General features: G+C 48.2%; 5 protein-coding genes across 5 annotated transcripts; 1 reads left to right on the top strand and 4 right to left on the bottom strand.

Annotated features, from left to right (window-relative positions):
- Positions 1-764: 764 nt before the first annotated feature.
- On the bottom strand, positions 765-2,582 carry FSUBG_12105 (uncharacterized protein; the record flags this gene model as incomplete). The annotated part of the gene is made up of 1 exon (XM_036676861.1): positions 765-2,582. One exon carries the CDS (start codon positions 2,580-2,582, stop codon positions 765-767), a length of 1,818 nt encoding a protein of 605 aa, XP_036532437.1.
- A 2,475-nt stretch (positions 2,583-5,057) lies between these two features.
- FSUBG_12104 (uncharacterized protein) lies at positions 5,058-8,726 on the bottom strand (the record flags this gene model as incomplete). Its single annotated transcript, XM_036676860.1, has 1 exon — positions 5,058-8,726. One exon carries the CDS (start codon positions 8,724-8,726, stop codon positions 5,058-5,060), a length of 3,669 nt encoding a protein of 1,222 aa, XP_036532436.1.
- Positions 8,727-9,201: 475 nt separating this feature from the next.
- Positions 9,202-10,275, bottom strand: FSUBG_12103 (uncharacterized protein; the record flags this gene model as incomplete). The annotated part of the gene is made up of 3 exons (XM_036676859.1): positions 9,202-9,394; positions 9,465-10,162; positions 10,261-10,275. The coding sequence occupies 3 exons, from the start codon at positions 10,273-10,275 to the stop codon at positions 9,202-9,204; spliced, it is 906 nt and encodes a 301-aa protein (XP_036532435.1).
- Positions 10,276-11,791: 1,516 nt separating this feature from the next.
- On the top strand, positions 11,792-12,548 carry FSUBG_12102 (CMGC SRPK kinase; the record flags this gene model as incomplete). Its single annotated transcript, XM_036676858.1, has 3 exons — positions 11,792-12,073; positions 12,129-12,294; positions 12,343-12,548. 3 exons carry the CDS (start codon positions 11,792-11,794, stop codon positions 12,546-12,548), a joined length of 654 nt encoding a protein of 217 aa, XP_036532434.1.
- A 1,754-nt stretch (positions 12,549-14,302) lies between these two features.
- On the bottom strand, positions 14,303-15,974 carry FSUBG_12101 (uncharacterized protein; the record flags this gene model as incomplete). The annotated part of the gene is made up of 5 exons (XM_036676857.1): positions 14,303-14,396; positions 14,453-14,891; positions 14,938-15,305; positions 15,352-15,659; positions 15,705-15,974. 5 exons carry the CDS (start codon positions 15,972-15,974, stop codon positions 14,303-14,305), a joined length of 1,479 nt encoding a protein of 492 aa, XP_036532433.1.
- Positions 15,975-16,046: the final 72 nt, after the last annotated feature.

Below are 16,046 nucleotides of genomic sequence, written 5' to 3'. Positions count from 1 at the left end.
ATATTAAAAGTATTATAGATTTTTATCTAGGTATTAATTTATTACTAAATCTTACCTATAAGTACTTATATCTATATAATTATATTATCTAGGTACCTGCCTATAAGTAGGTATTTAAAATAGGTATCTCTAGGTACTTACCCCTGTTAAATAGGTATCTATAGATACCTATAGGCTAGGTATTTTAAAGCCTGGTTAAGATTATAATACAGGGCAACTATAGGATAACTGTGGCCTATAAGGTTAAGCTTTAGGCTGCGAACACAGATAGTAAATAATAATACGATATTTCTTTTTCCCGATATAAGCTTTTACCTATAAGCTTTTACGATAACTAATAAATCTTATTATAAGCCCTAGGGCATTGCAAAGGGAAGAGACCAAGAGGTATATAAAGGGATATAACCTCGAGGTGATACAGGGCAAAGTAGGCAGTAAATTACGGTACACCAGTCTCTCTTTTCTGAACTCTCGTCAATCCTTGAATTACGCCTAATACACTGATATGGTCTATCTTTTCATGACATCAAGGAGTGTTGGTTTGAGTATTAACTAAAGTACCGCTAACCTGCTAAATGTATATATAACCTGGGAGCATTGAAATCTTGATAATGAAGGAATGTTACCCAAGAAAGGCTTGAATGTGCAACACCAATTTCGAATTCTCCTTTTTTTTCATTTGCAAAGCCCAACAATCAATGCCAATTTGTGGTATCCCTTTGCAATTGAAGCACCTTCCTACCCAGTCTATCTATCCAAGCCCCTCATGAGTCTTCCGCGTTGGTATTCATTCCCCGTGACTCAATATACTCCTGCCGGGTTTGAAATTCCCAGTTGGGGGCTACCATTATATCTTGGTATAGATCATGCGGAAAAGTAATGGCGCCCAAATCCTGCTTGCTCACCCACTTATCGAGGATGTTTTCCCCATGCCGTACCTTGGCATCCTCAACCAATGCGTCTACATCTAAAAGTACCCCGGGGTTGAAGTCGCACCGCAAGCTCGAGGTTTGGTTTACCAAAAGGTCAACAAGCTTCTCAAACCTCGGATCCTTTGCATATCTGATCGCGTTGTCGTCCCGTATCCATGGCCTCAGAGATGCCAAAAGCCCAGTGTCCAAGCAGATCTTCCAAGCCTTTGACTTGGAAATCTCTGTTTGGATGAATTTCTGGAAAAGATCAGCGCAGTATTCGCTGTGTTGCCCAGCTTCTAAAACAAAAGTGAAGCAACTGGTGTTAACGCCTGAGTCCACCACTGCGAAAGCATCAAGGAGCCAGTAGTGTATACTGGCCTCAAAGTCTCGGTGCAACATCTCTGCCGATGGAAGCATGTTCTCATCACCGTCCATGTCAGCGATAATGTTGTAGGGACGCTGGCTAAGTACACAGCCAAGAACACTGGCATGACGCTCGGCTCGAAGCAAGGGGTTCTCTTTCAAGAAGGGGATTAAACCTTGGGTATGACGAGACGGCAAATTAACGGATGGCAAATCCTCATGCAATACAATCTTTCTTATCTGCATCCTCTGGCTGATCGGAAGTCGTTGAAGAAAGCGAATTGCTGCAGCGGTGGCAGAAAACCTGAGCTTCTCACGACACCGACTGGTGAAGTGCTCCAATAAGTTATCCGGTTTCTCAAACTCTGGAGAACGTCGATCTTGCGGAACGCCTTTGCCAACTTGATCGTAGAAGCTGAGCGGTGCGTAGTACCAGGTAGCTGGAAGGTCCCAAACAAACGCCCCAATCTCAAACAACTCAAGCATTTGGGCAACTCGCTCCTGAGAAGGGATGTCCCACAAGTTGAATCTTAGGTTGATAAAATCTTCGGCGGGGCGACTTCCAATCCAGTGCGGGAGCGACTTGTATACATATGTCGCAAACTCATCAGGTTGTGCCTCCGAGATAAGTTTTAGACAATGCCCTGTTGCGTCCCGCAGCTCGCCTTGGGCCCATTCCGGCCGCTTTTTTCGCTCTGCTAAAACACTGCAGACGTTTGCATCGGCTTCAGTGTGGAGAAGGCGAAAGTCAAGGCGGCCTAGAAACGGCCCATTCATCTTGAACAAGTCGACCCTTTTCAAAAATTGTCGTACCATGCTGCACACGGCAGGTCGCTTGGCTAGCAACGTGGCAGTCTGGAAAAAGTATCCAGGGTCGTTGTTCTCATGTATCCATCTCTCGTGGTCGCCGAGCGCAATCTCAAGTTTTTCCTGAAAGCCCGGGCATACTAGGTCTAGCTCGGCGTACATCTCATGGGTGATGAAATGAGCTAAATGAAACACAAAGTCTTGCTCCAGTACGTAGTGAGTAGTAGCAGCAAGAGCGAAGCAGCCAGCCAAGTTACACCAGTCTTGACGGAAGACAGTTGAGAACCGGATAGTATTGACTGCCAGTGGCATCGCCCTCGTGTCATTTGCGATCGACCGGCAAGTATAAAGAAGGGATAGATCAATCGCGTTCCCGTCGGCATTTGTCAGTTTGTCGGTCTGAACATCATAGACATAGCCCCCGTCTACCTCTAGACACTCTCTGAAGATTTGCTGACGAATCTCAGAAGGCAGGCTTGTGAGGGTTTTCGGAGCCATGATGGCGTAGGTGACGATGCAAGGGCAAAGTCGAGGATCAATGGTATTGAAAGCTCCAAGACTTTGGAGGGGCGGGCGGGGTTTTATAGCTGGCAGTGTGGAGATCATGAGTCATGCAATGCGGCCAATCACATGAATGAGTCAGATAGGCTTTTCACGGAAGCAGGAGAGAGGAGACCAGAGAGTTTTGCGACCCATAGCACAATCTATTTTTTTCCCTTCCCGTCAGCCTTGTAAGGCCATCGAGCTTTTAGCTTTCATACGGAGGCTTAAACAGTGAGGCCCCTATAGCAGGCCAGTATCTCAAAACTCAATATCAGTAAAGGTTTATCTGCCTTGGTGGCGGCAATTGCTGCCTTGATCGAGCAGTATAAATACCGCCTGTAGGTCCACTATTGGTCAGCTACTTGTCATGAGATACGAAAGTGGCGTGGCACGTACTTACCCCTCGGCAGCTGCGTCAGGTCCCTTCCTTCATCCCACCCACAAGACTAAGACACTGCAGGTCAGCTTCTAGCCCAACAGGCAGAGAGAGGGAAAGCATGCTAACTCTTTGATCGACCTTTATAACCTTTATTATAACCTTTATAAAGGTTATAATCGAAAGGAGATTAGGCAAGAGCTTATACATAAGAGGTATAAAAGAATATACTTACATACCGCAGCTGGTGCATCCATCACACTTCCACTCAAAGGTCAGTCAGACCCTGACCAAGTAAGAGATCAAGCGCAAACTTACAAGTACGTTCCCCGACCTGACTTTCCCTCGACTGGGTCAGTTCACCTTCAATAGCAGTTGCCTCTGTAACTTACATACCTGTTGGTCACAGTTGCTAACATCAATCATAGCCACCGACACGATGCCTACTGCTAGTAAAGCTATGGTCAGAAGAGTGTAGAATACTAGAGAAAGATGGGCTTCTACTTACTACGCCGGAGCCTGCAGACCGATCAGGGCTATTGCACAACCAACCACGACCTTATCGATGCGATCGAACCGGTACTAAGGCAGGCTGATGGCAACGATTGCCGCGAGCTTCGTACGATAGCTGCAGCCATTATGAAGAACTTCTCGTCAAGAAGCCCGTCCAGCCTAGTCACTGATGGCAGAGGCTATTAGTTTCGAAATACAGAAGTTTTAAATATGACTTACAGATGGCTGTTTTTGACTGCACCCTGATCGACGTGATCCATCGTACGGATCAGGCTCGCCTCAGTCATCCGATAAATCCGGTCTGGCTGGCCAGGGAGCTAGCCGGACTGAAGAACCTAGAAAAGGCTATAAGGGAAGGCTTGCCCCTTGATACAGATAGGGCAGCTTTCGTTACGGCGTTGACAGGTCTGCTAAATGTTATTAGCTACAGGTATAGTATAACAAGGTAGGGAAGTTACAACTCAGGCCTGTACGAAGAGTGGCTGGTGAACGTGATCATCGAGGCCGAATGTGTAGTCTGCTTCCTCCCGCTCGTACGGGATGAACTAGAAATAATACTAAGTTAGTATAAGGTCGATTTATAGGGATGACACTCTGGTTAAGTACTATACAGGCCAGGCTCATAGTCTGAGACCATAAGAGCAAACTGCCGAGATGGCTCTGGTCAGTGGTAGTCTGGCAAGAGGAAAGGAGAAGGGCTTGCATAGGCTTACGGACAGCGTGTCTGCGAACAGAGTTCTGCTGGCCAGCGAAAGTCAATTGCTGAAGTGGGCAAGGTATGGAGAGGAGGAGATGGGACATACAGATGAACGCGGGGTAATGGCGGGGTTCTGCTAAGACATGTCAGCCATGAGACGGACCGAGAGGTTGAGTGAAGCCTGGAGGAGGAGGAGGAGGGGTGCCCTACGGACCGAAGGTTCTGTCGAAGTTAGAATCTGGCGCTGTCAGGCGAAGTCAGAGGAGTGAAGACGAGGGGTAGCGCACGTACTGAAGGAATTGGGTTGACTCTGCTGGTTCAGGATAGTGGTTAGTGACTGGATCGTGATGATGAGGTGGTTAGGGGGGCTCGCTTACTTTGTGTAAGTTAGTCGGCGAAAGTCAAATTGACCTGAGGTCAATGACGACTAGCTTAAGTAAGTTGGACCAGAGTCAAACAGGACTGACGAGAGGACATACCTCCATCAATTGAATGCACGTGCCGAAGCACGTGACCAACCGACCTTGCGTCCGAGAACTGTGCATCGAGTTAGTATCCGCTGATGAAGATGGTGAACAGTGTGACGTACCAGATAAAGTGATATCAGTGAAGAAGCAGTGGTTTAAACTGGGGAGATCCCTCTTCAGATGTTGAATCCAGAGAGAAATCCCGAGGGCGTCGTATAGATAGAGAGAATGAGTAGGGCATCAAAGGGATGCAAGGAGTGTGTAGTGGTGACTCTTGTATGAAACCTCGGGACTTAAACATTGCCAAAGGATGTGGAGTAGTCTTGTAACACAGTCTGACAAACTCGGTCTCATCTATACCCAGGGTGAGGAGGGAATTAACCTCCTCTATCTGGGATGTAGAACATCGAGTCCGCCTGGGCAAACACGAACTGGCCGAGGTTGAAGTAAACCATGGCCCAGTCGGCGGCGAACTTGAGGTGGGTAGTGAGCAACGTCTTCCAGTTGAGTGCTCCAATGCGCTCTATTAACCTTAACCTTGCGGCATGAAGGTCTGAGCAATGCATGAACAGGTGATAGACGGTCTGAGTATGATGACCGCACGAGCATGCTGGCTTGATGGGATGTCTGATAACGTCCTCGGATCCTGGAACCTTGACGTCTCTGGTTGCTTTGATGCTGCTCAGGTATCCGTTGAGCCCAATGCGCTCGGTGCGCAGCTGTATTGCAAGTGTAGATTGCGGACGAGTGAGACCCTTGTAGTAGCTCAAGCTTATTCGACCTCGCTTCTCCTCGATGGCTGCGGGACGGTGCGTCGTGCGAACTTTAGCAGTTCTCTTGCGACGGTAGGTGATCCAGGCAGAGGCGCACTTCGCTTCTGCTTCCCACTTTGCTTGGCTCTTAACGGCAGCGTTGCGTTTGGCTGGGACTTTCCAAGCCTTCAATGCCTCTTCATCGGTGCCTTTATGGCGCTTGCGGAAATACTTGGCCGACCTGCCGGCCAACCGGTATGCTTCTTCGTCGAGTATCTGATACCCGGTGACGTTATAGTTCTTGTCCTTGGGCGTCTTGAATGGTTTCTCAAACCACACATCCTTGTTGCGAACCTGGAGATCCCTAGCTCGTGAAGTCATGGACATGCGACACAGAAACTCGCGAATGCCCTCGATGTTGAGGTCCTTGAGAATCTGGTCACCGCAGGTACCACGAATACCCCCCGATATCAGTAGCAGACACTTGTACTCTAATTTCTCAAGTCTCCCAATTTGCTTCGGCTTAAGGGACCATGGTATACGTCGACCTGGGCAGTGAAGAAACCAGGCAGCGCATGCGTGCGATATAATGGGTCGAATCTTGGACATGTAGAACGTCCTCGCCTTGTTGAGCCGGATACCCGAAGTCGGCCGTGAAAGGATGCGGAAATGTCGTATTGCGTTGTTGGCCTTCTTCTCAAGGTTGGAGATGTGATGAGCAAAGGTGAGAGCCGGATCCACAACGACTCCGAGGACCTTGAGCTTTTCTTCCTTGAGTGCTTCAGGGTTGTCCTTGAGTCCATCAATATCTGGAAGAAGCTTGCAGGGAGGATCCGGGTCGTTTGGAGCCCGGAAATGCATGACGCTATACTTGTTCGGTGAAAATGTCAGGCCGACGGATGAAGCCCATTTATCGATCTCATCATGAAATATCTTCAACCCCATGCAGTTCTTCTCATAAGAGTTGGAGACGGCGAGGAGATAGGTGTCATCAACGTACGAGAAGGAAACGATTCTGATACGGTGCTTGCCAAGTTTTTCTCTGTCCTCGTTGATTTTCTGGAGAAGAGGTGCAGTAAAGATGAGGAACAGTAACGGGGAAAGAGGTGAACCTTGCGGAATGCCAATAAGCATATAGAATCCCACTGATGTGCTCTCGGGTAGCTTGAGCTTAACGATCCGGTGGGAGAAATACGAATGCATTATTCGAAGGAAAGACTCGGGCACTCCAAGGTCTGCAAGCATCTGTAGGAGTAGTGCAGGGTCGACGCAGTTATAGGCCCCAGATACATCTAGACCCATCATGGTCACCTTCTCCCTGATAAACTTCCAGCGTTTCTTGAACTTTTTGCTATACTTCCGAGACCAGGCCTTATGAATAACGCCTATCATGCTTTCAATGGCATGTGTAGTAGACTTCCCAGGTGCACCATACTGGGTCTCAGGAAGTAAGTTATAGTCCACAACAAACTTCTTGAGACGTTCGGCAAGAATCTTCTCAAAAAGCTTCGATAAAACGGAGAGAAGTGCAATAGGGCGCCAGCTGTTAACTGTGTCATAGCTATCCTTCCCTGATTTCGGAAGCATTGCGGTAATGGCGGTTTTGAATGCTTCAGGGAAGATACTGAGTTTGAGTAACGCATTGATCAAACGTGCGATAGAAGGGGCAAGCTCTTTGTAACCCATCTTGAGTTGCTCGATGCAAATCAGGTCATGACCCGGAGCCTTCCGGCTAGGCTGCTTCCTGATGAGAATCTCAATATCTTTGGGTGTGACGTGTTTCTCGAGGAAACGTCGCCGCCGTCGATTCAAAGTCCCGGTGGCGTTCAGTGTAGGGAACGGAATCTCAACTGGGTGATCGAGATCGCTGGTTCTTGTCCACGTCTTGCATCGTATCCTATTCTGCTTTGCTTCCTCACTGAAGAAAGTGGGGACGCCGTTGTCATCGGACAGCGCCGGCATGGACTTCACAATCCGGTCCTGTGACATTCTGGCTGCTAACTTGGTCTGAAACCAAAGGGCATCCATTGACTCGCCTGTTTGTTGAAGGTACTCATGCCAAGGAGTTCGCTTCTTTGGTGGCGGCTTGAAGTCGAGTTCGGAAGCCGGTATATTGAGCTCAACGCCGCCCCCAAGCAGTATCTGTCTGAGATGAGGGTCCATTGGTTTCCGTGCTGGTGGCGGGTTCACGAGCCGCTTCGGGGTCGTTTCCGTTGAGGCGGCCGAGATGAGAGCGACAAGCGCTGGCACGAACTTCTTTACATCGTCCTCAGTGTCAAGCGGCATTTCCTCCAAATGAGGTAAGTTCTCCTTGAGGGCGGCGGCAAACACTGCAGGTTTGACCTTGTTGTGCAAAAACTTCTCTGTGTTGTCTCTGTATGGCGTAATGTTGAGCACTGTTCTAATGGGACGATGGTCGCTCTTAGGCCAAGGATTATCTGCGAAGACACCCCAATGAGTAACCTGAGAGCGTAGGCAGTCACTGACGAAGGTGGGGTCGATGCATGAAGCAATATCATGGTCATCGCCTTCGCCCCTAGTACATGTGATAGTACCTTGCTTGGTCAAGAGTGCCATGTTGGCCTTCGTGATCATCTCGTGCGCTAGCAACCTGCCGGCTGGGGTGTCCCGAGACGGGGTGAGCAGCTCAGGCCCAGTCCATAATAGATTGTGCAGGTTGAAGTCTCCCATGACAATATTGCGTTTTTCGCGGTTGGTCTGCTCAGCCATGAGCTCAATATCAAGCTTCATGTTGTCTTGATTGACATTGTACACGGAGTGGATCGCAATTGGACCGTCTGCCGTCGTTAAATGAAGGGTTGCCAGCATGTCTTTATTGGGACCTTCATGATACTGAATATTCCATCGATCCCTCGGGATTGATTTGTGGATGAAGAAGAAGACACGACTGAATCGCACCGGCTCCACGTCGTTGTCATTGTCTTTCTTGGTCTTTTTGTTCTTGATCTTTTTGTTCTTGTTCTTTATCTTTTTGACGGTTTTGCGTTCGCGATTTGGATCGTCGGGGTTATCAGTCTCAACAAGCGCCCGGGATGGGCTCATGCTCAGGTAGTAGTCCTGGCTATTCCGCCATGCGGTCCGAGGGGACGGGTCGCATCCGCATACGATGTCGGCTGTCCCACCGTTGCGTCCTTCACGTTGGTACGCGAGAAAGTCTTTTCCACGTGCCCAAGAGTTTTTGAAGTTTGCTTGATCGATGATCAGCTGACTCCGGGCCAGAAACTCTTGTTCCTGTGTCTTGAAACGCTTCTTACGCCGCTGAGACTTTCCCATCGTTGCCGGCGCTTGTTAAGCTTGGGCAATGTCAAGGCTAAGTACGAGGAGCAATAAGGATAGGCTGTGAGTTGGTGCGGCGAGTGGGAGGGAGGAGGTGATCGAGGGTGAATTGATGGAATAAACCAGGAGGCTCTCGTTGATTGAGATGCTGAAATAGGTTTCAAATTTAAACGAGTATGAGTAGCTTTGTGGTTTCACCAAACGAGAGACGCCGAAAGTAAAGAATAGAGGAGGGGGGCTGGTTTGGGTATGCCTTGGGGAGCAAGAAAACACCAGACCTTGATATAGGGTGTCAAAATGAACTTAGCAAGGAGCCCCCTAAGCTTATGCTAGATTTACCTAAATATTTTTATCGCTTAGGGTTAAGGGTCTGTGTTTTCTTTCCTCCCCTAGGTATGGAAGCGTCATGTGTGTGTTCATACGTAGACCATACTATTATTGTACGGTTTCTCAATGCATTCCTCTTTCCTCATCACATGAGACCCCAACTGCCGCTCGTAATCTCGCGTAAAGAAGAATCGTACAATGCAAGCGCCGCAGGTAGCCAGTCTTGCAACCCCTCGTGTCGTGGGTACCAGAGCATCGCCCGCACACCATGACGCTGACGGTGCAGTCCTCCTTGAAGTGGCCTGTCTTCCAGCATCTGTAGCAAAGCAGCGGCGTACCTTGAACGCAAAATGGTCTAATTGAAGCGGTTAGCTCTTGTCAAGACCAATTTTAAAGGCGTAATCTTACACAATCTGGTAGTAATGGTCAAATATTTTCACGCCTGTTAAGCAAAGTCGACTGACAACATCGAAGGACTGGGTTTTGAGGAGCATGCGATCGTAGGTTACCTTCGCTTTGAGATCCTTTACTCCCAGGGTCTTTAGGAGGGCTTCTTCCAATGCTTTATCCCCCATGTTGTTGTTGTTGCCCAAGTGTGGCACCAGATGCTCAACGTGCAGAGTATAGACTGGGGAAAGACAAAAGACACCGTGCTCAAGACCGAAAAGCTCGCTGATCTCCGAGATGTGGTCTCGCATGTGTTTCTCTGAGTCCCTAGTCAGGAAATTGATGAGGACTTGGGGTTTCTGATCTGCTGTTTTGGGTGGCTTCAGCTTGATGTTTTCAATCTTCCAGCCGGAGCCCTTTTCGCGAAGCTTTTGGGCGATCTCAGTTGGGTTCATTGCGTACAGCCCTTGGAAGTCGACCGGGTCCATGACGAGGGTGATGAAGCCCGTTTCGTCATCAATTGCACCATCAAGGTTGGCGAACATCCTATCCTCGAGGCGATGCAGGTTGCCTTCCAGGTTGACAATACGCTCATGAATCTTGCTGAGGTAGCACTTAATGGACTCATCAGACTCTTGGGCGGTGCCTTGGATGGAGTGCTTGAGGAGTTTGATCTCCTCTTCGATGTTGAGGAGGCGCCCGTTAAAGACGTCCAGAGCCTTGATGTTAGTATTATGTTTAATGATAAAAACGATGAGTCAGTCAAGGCTTAGTTTCTATCAGAAACACAAGCTTGATATCACGGCGAGCATAATACGAGATTCGGTTTCATAAGCAATAGAACTTCAATACAAAGCGTCTAGAGTAAAAGGAACTATTTAGGCTAAGAACCAGAGATATGCAACGAGCTTGAGTCTTAACCGGCGAGACCGCTCTTTTATATCGTGCGATAATAGAACCAAGGCGACTTCAAGTCGCTAAAAAAGGCTACACAAAGAGTCTTAGCTAGGCTTTATACTTAATGAAATCAAGTAGGGTAGGTATACTCACAAGTCCAAAGTGATTGTACTACAAGAAGTGAAGCCAGAGATTCAAGGTATTACGCAGTGGACGTAGATAACTTATTATGTTCTCCAATTTTAGAGTCAACGGTAGAAAGCGAGACGTTAGAACGGAGAATATTCGGGCTTGTATAGTGAGGGTTTTGGGAACGATAAGGCTAAGACTCTTGAGTTTGTACGTCGGAGCATCCATACCTATAGATAAGAATAGCCCATACAAGCATAATCATATCTTGGCGACCTATGAGCTTTAGCGGAAGCAATTAATTTTCGCTTTTGCTCTGATGTGCCTTCCTCTGTAGATTCTCAATTTTACGCGTACGCAATTGTGGTCTTTGCTGTGATTCGTCAAAGTCGCGCCTGACTCATCAGCAAAACAGCACATCGCTCATCCAATTTCGCAACACTTCTTTCCACTGCCTAGACGGAGGAAAAGCGCGCCAATCAATGTAAATTGGTACATTTCCACGATTGTTTCTCATAGTTCACTCTTCTGACGCTTCCGAATGGCCTCATTCCTTCGAACAATACCTTGGCCTGGCCGGGCATGGAAGCCTCTGGTTTTCTCGAATCCCAGTTTCCAAAGAATCCCTGTCGAGGAAAGGATAGAGGAAGAGCGGTTCCCTGACTAAGTCGCGTCTCGCTACTATCCAGTCAGGATTGGGGAAGTCCTGCGCGACCGCTACCAGGTGGTCGGGAAATTAGGCTTCGGAGCCAGCTCGACCGTTTGGCTGGCGCGCGACCTGGAGTAAGTCTACCCCAGTCTTTGATGAACAACGGTGTATAGAATGCATTTCATTTGGTCAACGAGTTCGATATCTCGTAGGATAGATCTAAGCTACTCGGCCAAAATAGGTCACTGCTAATATCAAGTAGTGGACGTCGACATGTCGCGCTAAAACTCTTCATTAACAACCAGTCTATGGGACAACAGCTGGATAATGAGCTCGAAATGTACAAATGAATCTCTGCCTCTTCGTCAAAGCATCCTGGTCGCAGCGCGGTGAGAGAACTACTTGCCTCGGTCGACGTTGCTGGCCCTGATGGATCTCATCGATGTCTTGTTCATCCCCCGCTCTGGGAGAGCATGTGGACATTCCTTAACCGCAATCCAGTAAGAAGACTCCCTCCCGTGGTTGTCGCTGTTACTTTGCGTCGACTCTTTCTCGCACTCGATTATCTTCATACAGAGTGCAACGTCATACATACAGGTACTGTTACATAGTCCTCACCCGAGCTAGAATACTTTCTTACCCTTGCCGCACAGATATCAAAGGAGACAATATCATGTTCGGTATTTATGACGACTCAGTATTCACGGCGTTTGAGGAGGAGGAGCTCAGCAACCCAATTCCACGAAAGGAAGTAGACGACAGAACTATATACATATCACGAGAACTCCGAAAGCCCAAGGACTATGGCGGGCCAGTTCTATGCGACTTTGGCTCAGCTGTTCCAGGTGATGTAGAACATTGCGAAGATATCCAACCAGACATTTACAGAGCGCCCGAGGTCATCCTTGAAGCCCCTTGGTCATACAAGGTGGACATATGGAACGCAGGGTGCATGGTAAGCCACTCAGAGGATTCTTGGGTGCACTGAAACTGATTCCTTTCGGCGACAGATTTGGGATATTTTTGAAGGTCGGCACATGTTTACAGGGCATGACCCCGAGTTCCAGAAATACCGCAGCAGGGCACATCTCGCCGAGATTATTGCGATGCTCGGCCAGCCTCCATCCAACGTCCTTGAAGCCGGCAAAGCCAGTCACAAGTTCTTTACAGGCACCGGTAAAATCTTTTTGCCTTCCATCATACATATTTCCCTTTACTGATCAGCTATCACTCTAGGCGACTTCCGTAATGACATAGAGCTTCCCGAAAGAACTTCCCTTGCCCAGCATGAAATCAGTCTTGAAGGGGAGCGAAAGGAGATGTTTCTTGCTATGATGAATAGGATGCTTCAGTGGGATCCGGCTCAGAGGTCATCGGCGAAAGAGCTTGCTGAAGATCCGTGGATCATGGCCTATATGTTAGACGGCTAGGCACATGTAAATGGCAGGGGACTCCGTTTAGGACCAGCCTTCCTTTATCATTCAGGTTCCGCTTGCTTTGTAGAGCAATTAATCTTATCAACATCGTAATGAAAGCTTTGGCATAGCTTTGGCAGAATGCTGCTTGGGGTGTTATCTCTTAGAGATAATTGGATCATCAAGACTCACCGATGCCCACTAATCAAAACCAGAAACGCTTCAACGCCACAGGGCTACAAGCAGGTCAAACGGAGGAGCTACTAAGATAGAATAAGGTCTCGACGTTGTAAATAAACAGCCAACATTCCCGTTCTAGTTCTGGCTAAATGGCCCAGGCCGCAGCCAAAAGCTTGAAAGTAAGGGGACTCATTTCGCGTCCCCCACAGTGGTCAGACTTAGACTTTGAACTTGCACAGGTCTCAAGCCTTTTCTGTCTACAAAAGTCAATCATTAACCGATGCTGAAAGCAGAGAGACCTATTGCATAAGCAAGGACAAGCTTAATGCAGAAGCATAAAGAGGCTTGCAGCTAAACCACAGTATCAGTAGGCAGTGGAATGCAAGCTGTACTATTGCTTATTCCAGGAGAACACTATTGGATGCACCAATTCTGGAACCTGAGACATTAAAAAGCAGAAAAGGGTGACTGGCATTTGCCGCAAACTCTAAGCTGGGAATAGTTAGACGAGCTCAAGCTTTTGCCAAATTAGGTAAGTGAACATTTGCTGCTAACAATGCGGTCTCTTGAAGACGACCAAGTGACAAAGGTATATTCTCACCAGCATATTTACTAAACTTCTACCAATATCACCACTTCATAAGCACCACAAACATGCATCTTCTCTATTTTCTCTTGTTCATGTCAAACTTGGCCCGGGCTACGCCTGTAACTCTTGGGGACTCTTCGCTCAACAGCCTTTCCAAGCTCCTAGACGATGATTTATCCCTGTCGTTGACGACCCTGATTTCTTTAACTTGGGTCATGGAAACACAAAAAGTCAAAATAAGCACGAAAAGCGCGCGGGACCTCCTTACTACCTTCCCTACGTGTTATGGAAGGTCACTTTTGAACGGAAAAAGGGGGACGCTGGCGACTTCAAGCAACCGGGCTGGGTAATCGGCTTTTCGGGGGCTTCTGGTCGCTGGGGAGACCGGTCGGGCATCCCATGGGATTTTACTATTGCGCCCGGAGAACATCAGCCATACAAACTGATGGGCGCGGACAACGGACAGATGTATTACACTACAAACTCATACTTCATACCCATGATGCAAGCAGCCCCCCCCGTGGCGACTGGCCGAACACACACCCCATATACTAGTTGGGTGACTACAGGGTTAGGATTTAAGTTCAATATCATCAGAACCCCAAACGATGAATTGGCTCGAAGCAACTATGGCGCCAGACTCAGTATCCCGGGTAGAGGCTTTAAACCTACTAGCGGATATCTCATCCTGAACTTCCAGCGTAATTTCTCCGGCGTGGCTGATCTCAGTAACGGGCCATTAAGATATAACGTAAACATCACGGGAGTGTTAATTGAGAAAGGAAAGGTCTGGGTTTAGAAACTGACTAGTTATCTATACTTTAGTATCAATACTCACACTATTTGCATGCATCTTGGAGAATGACTTCTTTTCTCAGACGTTCAAACAGTAAGCTTCCTATAGCATGCGGCCATCGCAGAAGTCGAAATCATACAAGGTTCACCTGCCTCAATTGCGCAATTTCTGCCTTAACTAATCTGTGTTACTAGCAACTATAGGTTAACCAATACTCAGCTCCTTCATTCTGCTTAGAGCACCAAGATACCGGCGGTTGGTCACTAGTACGGGAGGAAAGGGAGAAACTGTATAATGTCTAATCTATTTGTCATACGTCTACTTGAAGGTATCCCCAAGCCCAACTTTGCTTACCTTCCTTCTGCAATCGTCAGCTCGAACGCAAAGGCCGTCATAGGATCTTGATGCTTCATCCTCAACCTCAGCTTTCCCTCCTTTACGACCTCTTCTCTCTCTTCAAGATCATGTGGTCCATCAACGCGCCTGAACTTATCCCCGTCAACAACCCGAAACGCCAGCGTCTTGACCTTGACTCGTGTATCATCTGTCAGGCCAACTACATCAATCGTCCAATGCCCTGGTCTTGAACGAGTACCCGCCAATATGCGCACAACGTCTCCCTCAATAGTCGCATAAACATCGAGCAATCTATCTGAACTAGCACTAGTCTTTAGACGCTGGCCCTTCATGCGGGAGGCGTAGTACTTGTAGACCTGAAACTCTGCTGTTGGCCAGTATCCTTCGCCGTCGATGGCGTAGCTACCGTCACTGCTGTTTGGCTTGCTCAAAAGACCTGGTATCATCAGTATCTAAATCACGGTGATATTCGACGGACTTACCAGCCATAAAGTCATGCAACGCTCCAGCGATAGCCCAATTTCCTCTAAGACCATGTGCATTCTCTCGCTCAAGACCAGCAATCCACCACGCACCCGCAGAAGGAACTTGTTCTCCATAAACAGCATACTCATTGATGTTCACGTCCTGGGCTTTTTCGAGAGGGATGTCATGCTTGGATAGCAAATCGTGGAATGAGGCCATAGAGCTCGCCATGGTGACTGCTTCATCGCCGCCCTCCATATGCCAGGACCATTGATCCGGGAGGCTGTCTTTGCAGCGAGACAGGAAGGCCGACCACCATTCGTGCGATGCTGAAGGAATGGCTGACATACTTGGACCAGAGATCCGAACAGATAGAAGTACTTCTCTGCGAAGATGTCAGAAGGAATTCAGGTACTTGGTGAGCAACATACCGAATCTTGTTGAACGAGCGAGTCCAGAGCTGCAACCACTGCTCCATCGACCGGTTCCAAAAGAAGCTCAGATCCGGTTCATTCCAGATATCCACAACAAGGCCCTCAATCATATCTGACTTCTTGACATCGTCGAGCGTACGTTCAAGAAACGCATCCCAACCTGTCCAATCATCGTCGTCTCCCGGGTACGCAAAGCCTTCCGACTGTCCACCATCAGCACCCCAAAGAGCGGGAAGCAAGTAAATGAACTCGCCGCCGTGTTTCCGAGTAGTTCTGTAGTTACTCAACGCCGAAGCAAAGCGAGCCTAGTCATGTTAACATGTGTACTCAAGATCCTTGGATATCCTCACCTTGTAGTCGTCGAGACTGACGGCGTAGCCTTTGGTTCCGGGCAACTGAGATCCACCACCGCGACCATAATTGAACCCAATGTCTTTGTAGAAGTGATCAGGTATCTGATCAGGTCTATCCGGTATGCCATACAGAATACCAGAGGCGAGATGACGAGGCGGTCCTGTTTGAACGGCGACGTCTACTGTTGCGACACTGACAACAGGTTCTTTGACCTTGTCAACCTCTGACGGCAGGCTTCTCAGCATGGACATGTACTCTTCTGGCATTTTGGCGATGGTTTCCGTTTGTTTGCTTGCGCTTGTGCTTGGTCGTGTGACTTGAAGTGTTCAATGCTGAGG

Source organism: Fusarium subglutinans (assembly GCF_013396075.1).
Source record: "Fusarium subglutinans strain NRRL 66333 chromosome Unknown NRRL66333_c0000248, whole genome shotgun sequence".
Lineage (NCBI taxonomy): Eukaryota > Fungi > Ascomycota > Sordariomycetes > Hypocreales > Nectriaceae > Fusarium > Fusarium subglutinans.
The sequence above is the reverse complement of the archived record's forward strand: the minus strand, read 5'-3'. Positions and strand labels throughout refer to the sequence as shown.